Source organism: Tripterygium wilfordii, chromosome 20 (genome assembly GCF_013401445.1).
Source record: "Tripterygium wilfordii isolate XIE 37 chromosome 20, ASM1340144v1, whole genome shotgun sequence".
NCBI classification, from domain to species: Eukaryota; Viridiplantae; Streptophyta; class Magnoliopsida; order Celastrales; family Celastraceae; genus Tripterygium; species Tripterygium wilfordii.
This window is the reverse complement of record NC_052251.1, coordinates 8298289-8311445: the sequence shown is the minus strand read 5'-3', so window position 1 is coordinate 8311445 and position 13157 is coordinate 8298289. Positions and strand designations below refer to the sequence as shown.

Genomic DNA, 13157 nt, shown 5'->3' with positions numbered 1-13157 from the left:
TTATGTTTGGTTTTCGGTTTGGATTATGGTTTGGTTTGGTTTTTACAACCCTAATCATTGTCAAATTTATATAATCTGTCATCCATCCAACCACAACATGTCCTCCTTGGCCTATCTATGGATGTCTCCTTCATTTTTTGTTTCTCAAAGTGCATGGCCTTCATTATTACATGCTTCGCCTATATACGTCCAATTAAAATCCTCAATATTTCTTCTCCTTTTTTCTTGAGATATGTTCAACTTTAAGGTTCTATTTGGATTAAAAAATATGGGGGTTAAGTGGGATTAAGGGAATGAAAGTTAAGTGAGGGCTTAACTATAGTGATAGAGTTGTTGTCAACTGCAGTTGAACACGATCCCTCATTGAATGTTGATTGAGACATTTCACGTTTTCTGCAATGTCGAGTGGAATCGAACTCTACTAGCGGAATGATTGTCAGGATCCCACGGTGGGCGCCAATTGGACAAAAATCTACAATCAAGAATTTATTGTTCGGGGCCATCAACAAGTGACAATCTATAAAAAGTAAAAAGAATGTGATAGTCGAAAAGTCCTTGACAGGGGTGCTGGCCAATGAACCTCCTATGGTTAGGTCAGTATTGAGAGTAGGCAAACAACAAAAGACAAAGAAAGTAAAGTGAGATTAGCATGACCATTATCAAATTTATAAAAAAAAATAGAACATCATTATCAAATTTATATAATCCGCCAATCATCCAACCACAACATGTCCTCTTTGGCCTATCTATGGACGTCTCCTTCCTTCTTTGTTTCTCAAAGTACACGGCCTTCATTATTACATGCTTCGCCCATATACGTCCAATTAAAAACCTCAATATTTCTTCTCTTTTTTCTTGAGATGTGTTCAACTTTAAGGTATGTTTGGATTAAAAAAAAAATATGGGGCTAAGTGGGATTAAGGGAGTGAAAGTTAAGTATGGGAACCACCCTTACTCATTTTTGAAGTTATTAATGAGGGAAGATGATAAGAAAAAACGAGTCATTTATTTATATACTCTCATCCCTAATTTAGATTAAATAAGTACTTAAAAAAATTGGGGGACAAATATGAAAAAATAATACTATTTTCTCTCACCTCACAAACACCCTAATTTAGGGGTATGAAATATATACAAATGAGGATAGTAAAAGGAGGAAATTCACCTTTTTATCATACCTTACTAACTCTCCTCTAATTCAAGCAAATCTCATAAAATGTTATCCAAACAGAGTGTAACAGTCAGAAAATTTTGGATTTGTTTGGAACTTTGATAACCAACTTTGTAAAGTTTGTATATTGCACGTCAATCAAAACTCCACTTATTTGTCCCATACTTTTACCCATTACACGTGAGACAAAGTTGACTCGAACAACTAGTTATGTCTTTTCCTTATAAAAATGTTTTTAACCTTGGGCCCTTTATTGAGTGATAGAGAGCGAAAGAAAGAAAGGGGCATTATTCCTAATTTTGCGTAGGAAAATAGAAAAAAAGGAAAAGAAGAAGAAGAAGAAGAGTGATGATTACCAACTAGAGTTGGCTTGATTTTAAATCAATTGAGTTAGGTATACGTGTGTCCAAAGTTCAATTCTAACTACAAACATAATTCTCTGTGATATTTCAAAAAAAAAAAAGAGAAAGAATACAAGTTAATCAAAAGAGTTACCTACCTTCTTATCTCTTTTATAAGAGCATCCACAATAGATGCTACGTTCAACACTTGAAATTACACTTTATTGTCAAAGTGTAGTGCTAGAGCACCACAATGAGTGCAAAACAACACTTGTGTCTATCTTGAAACCTTGTACATACTCCATATATCAAGTGTCTATTCAGTTACCAATTTGGACCCACAAAACCAATAGAAAAATGACATGTAGGGTGGGCCCTTGACAATATAGTTATGCACAAACACCAAGATAAAATGGAGAACTTGAAACTAATACCCATTGAAGTTGCTCTAAGCTATGTAAGTTTTTGATTGATGGGACCATTCATTCAAAAAAAAAGCCAGTTTTATTTTTATTTGGGAGAAGTTTTCAAATAGCCCTTGTACTTTAATGAAATGATCATTTTGGTCCCTGAACTTTATTTAGGATCAATTTAATCCCTCAACTTCCAATAATGGAGTCTGTTAGCCCTTGAGCCAATTTTCCGTCAATTTTTGTTGATGTGACAGATGTTTTTTGTTACTTATATGACACATGGTTTTCAGATTTGCTACGACATCAGCTAAATAGACGAAAATTGTAACGGAATACAAGTTTGAAAGTTCAGGGACTAAATTGATCCATTCACGAAAGTTCAGGGGTCATCTCAATACTTATCCTTTTTATTTCTTTAATTCATAGTGGAAGGTCAAACAAGCTTATGTCAACACTGAAGACAAAACTACCCTCACAAATTCATATATTTATATATATTTATATATATGTGTGTGTATATATGAGAGAGAAGTTAGAGAGAGAAGTGCAACAAATGTTAACAATAATGGCCTCTGATTGTGCACAACCAATGCCCATCCTTCACCCCTAAACTAGGGCCATTATTTACTTCACCACTATTTGAGAGACCTTAAACCACCATTAACAAATCCCTTTACTTTGCTAAACCAGTACTTCGATTCTCTATAAATTTGGTCCACTCCACACTCTCTCTCGCTCACTATATCACAAAACAATGCATTTCTACCAAACCACTGTTCCAAATTGTGATTCTGAATCACACTACTCCAACTACCTTTCTTCACAGCCTAGCCTGCCTTCTGTTCCTTCTCTAACTTCACAACCCCAACAACTACACTACTTCTTCACCAATGCTTACTGTTCTACCACTCTCAAAGGTCACAATAGCTACATATCCTCTCTAACTCTCTCCGGAAAATTCCTCTACAGCGGCTCCTCTGACAACGAAATCCGGCTGTGGAACCAAAATCCTTTAAATTCTGAGCCAGATGATGATGAGGAACAAAGGTTAATCGACAACGTTGTCGCAGTAGGAAAGGGTGCTGTGAAGTCATTAGTTGTATTGGCAGATAAGCTATTTAGTGCTCATCAAGATCACAAAATCCGGGTATGGAAGATCAATAATCAAGAACAAGATTGCCCAAAATTATATACCCGTTTAGCGACGTTACCGACGCTAAATGACCGAGCATCGAAACTTCTTGTGCCGAAAAATCATGTTCAGATAAGAAGGCACAAGAAATGTACATGGGTTCACCATGTTGACACAGTCTCTGCACTTGCTTTGTCAAGTGATGAGACTCTGCTTTACTCTGTTTCATGGGACAAGACACTCAAGATTTGGAGAACAAGTGACTTCAAGTGTCTGGAATCAGTAACAGATGCACACGACGACGCGATAAACGCGCTGGCCTTATCGACAGACGGAGATGTTTATACAGGATCAGCAGACAAGAAAATCAAGGTGTGGAGGAAGAACAATTCAGTAGACAAAAAACACTCTCCTGTTGATACACTTGAAAAACACAAGTCTGGGATTAATGCACTGGCATTAAGCAGCGACGGGTCGATATTGTACTCAGGTGCATGCGATCGATCAATACTGGTTTGGGAGAAGGAAGATGGAGGCAGTATGAAGGTCACAGGTGCACTCAGGGGACATACAGAGTCCATATTGTGTTTGGTGGTTGTTTCAGACTTGCTGTGTAGTGGTTCTGCAGATAAAACTATAAGACTCTGGAGAAGGGTTGATAGAAACTACTCTTGTATGGCAGTTTTAGAAGGACATAAAGGCCCTGTCAAGTGCTTAACAGCTGCAGTTGACCATGGTACTAGTATATCTAATACTTCTTATGTTGTTTATAGTGGTAGCTTGGACTGTGAAATCAAGGTATGGAAGATTATGGTTCCTCTTCTTTAGAGGATTTTCTTTCTTCTCCTCCTCCTCACAGAGTGGTCCATGAATTACGTATCACTGAATCAAATCTAACTATGTGTAAAACTATTTCTTCATGAATATTTGAACAGCCAGGAAAGACAGAAGACAAAAGAAGGGCTTGAAGGAAAAAGATAATCAGATTATCAAATCAGTTAAAAAGGCATTCCAATGAATTTCTCAAATAAGTGATGGGTATGTGTGTGTTAATGAAATAATAATAAGAGGATGCATTGAACAGTTGAACTAATAAAGCCACAAGTGCTTACATCCTCTTAAAGAACATAAAGTTTAGAGTAAAATGCAACAAGATCCCTTCCGCACATAAAGTCGATGGAAGGAAGATATACGGAGAGAGTCTCATGATGTAGTTCGAATAATCCAAGAGCGCACAAGGGATTAATTAGTAAACTCGATCAAATTCAGGGGATTTAGGTACTTTTTTTCAACAAAGAAACCTTTTAACTGTGTAAAATATGAAGGGGCATATTAAAAAAATATTCAAAGGCCAGCCAAACTAAGTAGAAAGATGAAAAATGCTTACATCAGATGTCATTTTATGATATATAAAATTGTTAACAGAGATATTCATCACATACCTGACATCAAATGAAGCTTTGTTAGAAACTTGAGTGTCATCTAAAAACAAGTGGGAGTAGTAGGTAAAGGTCATTTTTCCCAAGCCAAACCTCTGTTTAATCACAATCAACGCTTCTATATTATCCAAAAAGCAATAAAATGACCAAAACAGAGAAGATGTATAAGATCAATCTAAGACAACTTGAATATTAAGCAAATAATGGTCCCGAAAGGGGCGTTGTGTCTACATATGTTTTTGCCACGTTAGTTAGCAGAACATAAAAGATAGATGCTTTGACACTTAAAAATACCTAAACCTGGAAAACTTATGCATGAGAAGAACTAGTCAACACAAAGGTATGAATCATGAGATTCATATATGTATTTTTTGGTAACATGGAACCCACTTAGTTGCTCACCAGACAACTGACTAGTAAAACCCGGGTCACATGAAAGACCCCACAACCCCCATGGACCAATTGAGACTTGGGCCTAGGTTTATAAATCTCCAGAATCTATTGGAGATTCATATATGTTAATCTAATATAAATCCCTTAAAGTACGGACTGATTTCTGATGGACAAAGAAAACTATTTAGTGGTCAATGCTTTATTATATATACATCATCAGCTACATACACTGGTCCCTAAGAAATGATGGATTTTTCACCCAATTTGGTTGCCCAAGTTAATGAGCCAAAGGGCAAATAAAAAATACCAGTAAGAATAAGAGTCTCAGAACCAGACAGAGTTCAATATTGGCTCATAAATATTAATGCAGATATTGTAAAGCAAATCAAGAAATAACAGCTAATAGGCTAGTTTGAGGCAAGATTCTCCAAGATGTTATATGTATCCATCACTGCTAGACTTGACTATTTCTAAATTATAATACCACGAAAAAGAATTGAAAGTCTGAAATGGTAGCTGAAACAGTTGAACTAATGACTCCTTACAATACATGCTACCAAAAATGAATTTACCCAGAGACTCATTGCATTGCAGGATAGAAGGTGAACCTTAATCACAACGTAAGCTGACGGCTCACTCTCACATCAAATTTTTATTTATTCTTCTTTGTCACAATTTGTCTGATTCCGTAGTCCAGGGCAAAGAACGATGAAATGTAACCCATAAACTCACTCACCATGGAAAGAATTTAAGTGGGTTAACTATGAAAGCTCATTCCATACCAAAGAGATTGAACTTCAATGGCTGTTGCACATCCTAACTTACAAGCATATCCACAATACCTTTGCCGAAGACACCAAAAAGAATGGAAAAGGCGAAACTTCACAAGGAGGAGTTACCCAATTAATAAAACATAACATTTGATTTGCAAATATCTAATTTGCTAATTGTGTAAAGGATTCAATATACAAAATATTAGCACAGGAAAGGAAAGTAGAATACAATAAAACAGAAGGTGGAGAGGACATCACAGAGGCTCTTTTGCTGGTGTACCTGGATCACGGGGATACCTCCTAGGGGTAGGGCGATCTTTGAAACATACCACAGCAGTTCGTTGTCCATATGGGCTGTGAGATTCAACTAAATACAAAAAAGAAAAAAAAAAGACCACCTCAGTCGAGAACCATATGGATAAAGTTAAATAACAAGGCTAGATTCGTATTAAGAAAAATAAAAATAAAAAATTGCAAAGAGGAGGATGATACTAAGAATGATTCTATCTAAGCAGTCAATAAGGTTCTGTACTGTAGTTTTTCTCAACATCCCAGCTTAATAGTTTGAGGACAGGGCACATCTATTTCTACATCTTCTCTCTTCCTTCATCCTTGTTATTAAGCAAGTAAAGCATTACCAGTTCAGGCTTTGAAAATCGTCTTAAGCCAATAATCAATAACAAGAAAGGCATCTTAATTTGGTTAATCAATATCTGCTACTATAGCAAAAACTGCTAAAAAGACAAAAGTACAACTTGGGCTACAGTTCTTCATTTAGAGCAACTAACAAGCTTGATATAAATGAATTAACATGTCAAATGTGTGTGTCTGTGTATGATGCACAACCCCACACACCCACCTGAGCACAGTTGCAACACAGATGCCCCCATCAACTGGATTGCTCTTTCAGCATTTCTAACTTCCAGCTGTCAAAATAAACAATTTACAAAAATGAGAGGAAATGAGAGACAAAATGGAAAAATATTCATGTTTGTGGAGGCATTTCAAAAGTCTAGATAAATCCCAACAGATATTTGCAAATCCCACAATAACATTATGGCTATAATAAAAATATTTGAAATTGACTCAAAATTTATTATGCAAATCAATTGAAAAAAAAAAAAGAACTTTTATGTTGCATGTATAATCTTAAAATAAGGGGCACTTGTTGTCAACATTTCAGCAAGTGATGTATGGCACATCTTGTTTTCACTAAGGACTCTTTCACTGAAGTTTACCCCACAAAACACACAGACAAACATCAACATTTCATCTTGAAGTAACATCCTAACAAAGTCAACCATACATTAATTGCTCGTCAGTTCCAGTAATTGCAGTATAATCACAAACTAAATCCCCTTAGCGTATAACATTACAGCTCAAGTCCTAAGTCAGCCTGTTTTCTCTCCCTTCTATCTCTTTCAAATTTCTTCCCCTTTTCCAAATTTCTTCTCGTTTTCCAAATTTCTTCTCCTTAACTAAAGTTCTAGCTCTTAATCTAAATATCTATCCATCCTAAATCAAGAATACGAGTTAAAGTTATTGTCTTATCATTTTCCCTATTAAGAGTCAAAGTACTTATTTACAAATTACAATATAAAGATTAACAAGCAATACATACATAAACATGCAGCCTAATTTTCCAAAAAATGTAATGAAGCTTTGTAAGGCAATCAACTTTTTCTGATGGGTACGAATATTCTTCTGTTATGGCTAAACAAATCCAAAAATACCACCATATTAGAACGCCATCATATAAACAATACACCAGAAAATTGTAATCATCATGTGGAGGACAATTCGAAATAATGACATGTACGTGCCTGAGGGTCATGGCCCTTTGCTGCAACAAATAGTCCACCAACACGAACAAGAGGAAGACAGTACTCGGCTACCAATTAGAGAAACCAGAAGTTACAAATTAGAGTGATCAGTCACAATGTTAAAAGTTGAAGATACATAAAAGCATTATCGAGATAGAAGATTAATCAAAATTACCTAATATTCTCATTTCAGCTACTGCTCTGGCCACTGCTATATCATATTGTTCTCTGAAGGAAAAATTCTGCCCCAAATCCTGCCCTATCACAAGTTTGGAAACATGATTCTGATAAGCACTGAATCAAACAAAACACAGAAAACAGTAGCTAGCATATGGAAATAAAGAGGAAATTGATAGAACTATGATTGATGTAGAAAAACAAGATAGTCATGGCCACGACCAGCTAGCTTTCAAGGAGCTAGCACGGTAGCACCTCCAATTCACAAGCCAAATGATAATTCTAGAATCCACGATGATCCTCCCCCTCCCTCTCCCCACACAACACTCTTTATCCTAACAACATCCACCCTCATAAAAAAACTCCACACTGCTCCCTTTTATCCTAACAAACTACCCTCTATCCCTCCTTGTGTAAGCCTGCAAGGCTCTATCATTACCTCCTCTACAAGAGCCACCTTGTCCTCAAGGTGGAAATGAGGAAATTGTTGGGAAATGGTGTCAAATCCTCACGTGGTATCACAAGCAAGGGAGATTTTGCCCCTGTATGAGCACTTCACGCTTCCCATTCATCAACCACCGCACCAGAGAGCCTCTTATGTCGTCAGTGAGTCCTGCTCCCCTTCCATTCCGCCACCCCCATCTTTTTCCCCCGAGTCCTCAGAGCAATAAGTAATTAGCTGTCGATTCTTGCAACGGTGCCTGGGATGGAATTTCTCAAGGCAACGAAAGCACAGCCCATGCTCACACTTGTACTGTTCCTCCTTTGTGAGACGTTGGAATGGCTCTCGGCGGTGGGTGACGCCAGAATCAGCCGAATGGACTCACGCTCCCTTCTCAAACCTCCCTTCTCAGCATGCTTCTCCACTGGGCTTCCGTAGGTGGCCAAGCCTTCACCAAGAGGATGGATTCGTTAGTAGGGGCAAAACGAGTGATTCCTTCTCCAGTCCCTCCCTTCCGCTTTATCGGGACCATAAGACTTGGCCCATTTCTAACATTCAGCCCGGGCCTCTTCCAAGGCCATATTTCTTTCTTCGACTTTGTGAGCTATCTCCACTTCACTGAGTGTTCCCAGCCTCACCATCCAGATTTCTACCCGCACCTCCTTCAATCCCTTGATGAATGCTCCCTTCAACACAATGTATGGTGCATCGTGAATGGGAGCCGATAACATCTCAAACTTCTTATGAACCTTATCGACCGTCCCATCCTGCCTTAAAGCCATCAACGCTTCATATCCCACCTCTTCTTGCGACGAACAGAAGCCATCAGAGTTCTTGAATCGACCCACTGGATAGTAAGGGCCATAACCAGCTAGCTTTCGAGGAGCTAGCACCTCTAACTCACAAGCCAAATTATGATTCTAGAATCCAGGATGATCTTCCCTCTCTCCACACTACTCTCTTTATCCTAACAACCCCCACCTACGTAACAAACTTCCCTAACAACCTACATGACAAACTTCCCTAATAACCTCCACCTTCATAACAAACTCCACACTACTCCCTTTATCCTAACAAACTACCCTCTACCCCTCCTTAAGTAATCCTGCAATGCTCTATCAGAGTCTCAACCAGAAGAAGTAGAACAACTCTAATGGATAATCAACTGAAAACAATAACTCGTGGTTTTTAAAAAGAAAAGAAAGGAAAAACAAATAAGAAAGAAAGATTATAACATCATGGGGAAACCACTCGTTTTCACTTGCTCTGAAACAGAGAAGTCCCAATTCAAGCAGAGAACAAAACTGCTTAAAACAAACTACAAATGCACCAGATACGGACATTAATTTTTTGAAATACAAGGAAAATCAAATGTGAATAGCGAGGAGGAATTACACGAGCCAAATTGAACCCTAAACTAGGAAACATGTTGATGCAGAGTGAAGGTAGATAAAGTCACTAAAGAAGAACCTTCAATCATCACCAAAAATTGGACCCAATTTGGAGGTAGATCAAAGGGGTTCTTGAATCCACTGTTACCATATTGCCAAAAGCAAGTGAAAATTTTAGAAGAAAACCATCAACCTGTCTTGATCCTCCTTGACACATCTTGCGTAATTCTAATGATTACATTCACTGTCAAAACTTGCTTCTTTAGAGTTTGGATTCATAGGAAGTTTAGAAGAAGTCATCTCCAAGGAAATTCTTCAATATCCTAGGAGCCACAGCAATCCCATTTTTCTCCTTTTCTTACGCCCATTTCCCATCTTTCAATGTCATTTTAGAAAATTTATAAAACCCTTGAAATCCTTTCCCTGAAAAGTTGCCCACAGCTGGCTGTTGAATTTCAGAAGTACTTGTACCATTTGGTGGTTCAGCAGCAAAACTACCAGGGGCAATTTTAAATCACTCAGTAAATTTTTCAGCAATATCATGTACTAATCTCCCTCTCGCTCTCTGTCTCTATACCGATTCTGAGAAAACGTCTTAGCTTTTTCCCAAAGTAATTGTTAGATTGGTAAAAACTATCCTCCCTCTAATTGTCCAAGCGGGACTGACTGATGCAAAATTCCAGTACTATATGTTGGTGTGTTAATGGTGTTTCAAACAAGAAGTGTTAATAATCAGGAAAAACTAACCACCCTCCAATTGTGGGAGAAGAAATGACTAACTGCAATTCCAATACTTTATTTTGGTGTGATAATGTGGTTCTTCAAACAAGTAGCTTGTAAATAATCATAGAATCACATATATGTAAGAACATTACTGAAACTAGGAGGGGGGAAACGGTACCTCTGCTCTTCCCCTCACAACTTGGACATTTGATAATCCAGTAAGATCAACCACATGCTCCAAGAAAACACAGCGCTTGTTCATCGATTCCAGAAGCGTCACCTCCCAACCTACCATTTGAAGATTGAAAAAAAAATAAAAACCTCACCATACAAAATGAAAGCAGATTCAAAAATAACAACAACAAGCAACTGAACCAATGCCACATAAATCACTTTGGAGTAAATCAGATTTGCTCACCAGGGAAAGCTATAGCTAAAACTAATCCAGGCAGCCCCTGTCCACTTCCAACATCAACAAGGCTGAGCTTGTCACATGCTTTCTTACAATGTGAGATATAACAAGACTTCATAGGCGGCATGATTGCAAGTGAGTCCTCAATATGCCTTCCCATGATTTCAGTCGCATCTTTAACTGCGGTCAAGTTCATTTTCTGCAAGTTGTAGAACACTATGAACCTCTTCGTTCACTATTACAGTAAAAGAAATGATATTTTTCTGCACCCAAATTACTACAATCAACTTGTTTACGAGAAATCAAATTCAAATCATACAAACAATAAAAGGAAAAAAAATCAATAAAACATTTTTAAAAATAGATACTAGAAGTGAGAAAACAAAATACAATACAAGAGACCTGGTTCCAGTCGAGAAGAGCGTCGACGTAGAGATGAATCTGTTCTTTTTGACGGGAATTTAAGTTCTTGAAATGGGGAGAGCCTTCAACGCTGATGATGGATTCGAGTTTTGAGCAGATTTTGTGAGTCTGTGAACGAAACGTTATCGGTTTCGAAACCGGGAAATGTTCGACAAAAGTCTTGACAGAAAACGAAAATGGGAGGGTAGGTACTCTGCTTCGCCAGAGCAACATCTCAACCCTCTTACTTTGTCTGTGGTCGGTATGTCCGAAGACTCCGAACCATGTAACGAGAAAATTCTCACATGGAAAACTAAAACAAATAGTAGAATATATATTTGGAGACATCTATGCAATTTTTAAAACAAATCAAATACGAAAATGATTAAAAAACCCCAATAATTGTTATCCCAATAAAGTTTATTTTTTATTACAAGGGATGAGGATAAAAATGCTCGAACTATAGACCTCTATGAGATACTATACATGAATGTCATATAAGTTAGGTTCTCATCCTAACAGTTGAGTTTGACGCACAAGATGCAAGTGAATTTGTTTGGCTCCATGTATCTCCAACATGATTCACATAAAATTTATGTGCATACAACTCAATAACTGGGATAACTGGAATACAAGCTGTTGGGATCTGTACCATTATTGAATATAAATTGAGAGACATCTATGCAATTTTTAAATTTTTTTTCTTTTACATTCAAGTTGGGAATGAGGCGTTTAAACTTTGAACCATACAAGAGATGATGGAGGGTTTTTTTCTTGAGAATTCTTGATAATCGATTTTTGAATAGGCATTGCACAAAAAATTTCATACATGGTATGCGATGCTGTGGGGGTGCGCACTCGTATGTGTCATTACAACCCATACGGGCACTATGGAAGTTGCCACCAGTTGATATTTACAAACACAATTGAATGTCTGATAATCAAGGCATGGCCTGTGTGTATACCAGAGATATGTGAGGGTCTGATTATGTGTGGGGAAGGTGTTAAGCACCCATAACATCCGTTCAAATAGAACGGTTGCCATCCGAGATATGGGGCATCCCGAGTGCTGTCGTTACTACGAGAGATAGTATATGTATAAATATGCAAAATAAAAACGCATGGGGAACGGATTGATGTTCCACTCCAAGCCTGTACAACTCTATGGATAGAGAGTGGACGTGACTTTCAAGTGATGGCGCAGGGTCGTTGTTGTCAGGGGATGTTTCGGTATCGGATGAGATGATGTGCATGCATGATATGGTGGTGATAGGGAATGAATTATGAGTAAAGATTGTAGTAGAACCATGAAAGAATGTTGGTCTCGCGAGACACTGTCTATACCCAAGTGGGTGAATAGGGGAAACGGACGCAAGCAATGCTTGTCAGGTGCCATCTACCATGATGCTGGTATATGCATAGGGATATGAATATGTGATAAATGTAAGGACGATAGAGAAACCATAGGAGAATGCTAGTCTAGTGAAAAGCTGCCTATACCTGAGTGGGTGAATAGGAGAAACGAGTGTCCGCAACGTTCCTTTGGTGACATCCACCATGATGTGAATATGTGTGTTCATATGGATGGAATGTGAATGCATGATGTGATGATGAGTGATGCATGGATGATAGCGTAGTCATCAAAGGTTGGTGGACGTGAGACACTGTCTATTTCCAAATGGATGAACAAGGGACACGGACATATGCGGTTCATGATATGAAAGTAGATATGATATGGACGGATAATGGATGGATGAAATGAGATGCAAGTATGCAAGATACTGTCTGATTCCCACCTTTATGATGAATTCGATGGTCATCAGAGTACCCCCTATTTATGCGATTTACCCACATGTTTATGGGTAAGTTTAGAGCATACTTACCTGAAGGGTAGTTGACCATCAGTATGGGTTCTGGCCTTCCTCCTCCTTTCATTTGGCGGTCTTTCCAAGCCTCTAATCTAACTTTTTAGTGCTCCGCATGCCCTTTTTATTTTTGCCCCTTTCCCGCCTTTTTCTAGGATTTTTCCCTCTCTTTTTGTCTCTCTGCCTATTGGGCCTGATTTTTGTTGGGTTGCATCTGGGATCAGCGAATAATGGGCTGAGCCTGACTTTTGGGGCTCTCC

General features: G+C 38.0%; 2 protein-coding genes across 2 annotated transcripts; one reads left to right on the top strand and one right to left on the bottom strand.

Annotated features, from left to right (window-relative positions):
- The first annotated feature begins 2489 nt into the window (after window positions 1-2489).
- On the top strand, window positions 2490-3902 carry LOC119987232 (protein JINGUBANG). Its single transcript, XM_038832086.1, has one exon. The coding sequence runs from the start codon at window positions 2680-2682 to the stop codon at window positions 3883-3885; it is 1206 nt and encodes a 401-aa protein (XP_038688014.1). The 5' UTR covers window positions 2490-2679; the 3' UTR covers window positions 3886-3902.
- A 1850-nt stretch (window positions 3903-5752) lies between these two features.
- Window positions 5753-11339, bottom strand: LOC119986722 (ribosomal RNA small subunit methyltransferase G). The gene is made up of 7 exons (XM_038831396.1): window positions 11033-11339; window positions 10637-10829; window positions 10397-10506; window positions 7661-7739; window positions 7486-7553; window positions 6522-6588; window positions 5753-6029 (listed from the first exon to the last, which is right to left on the bottom strand). The coding sequence occupies exons 1-7, from the start codon at window positions 11264-11266 to the stop codon at window positions 5917-5919; spliced, it is 864 nt and encodes a 287-aa protein (XP_038687324.1). The 5' UTR covers window positions 11267-11339; the 3' UTR covers window positions 5753-5916.
- Window positions 11340-13157: the final 1818 nt, after the last annotated feature.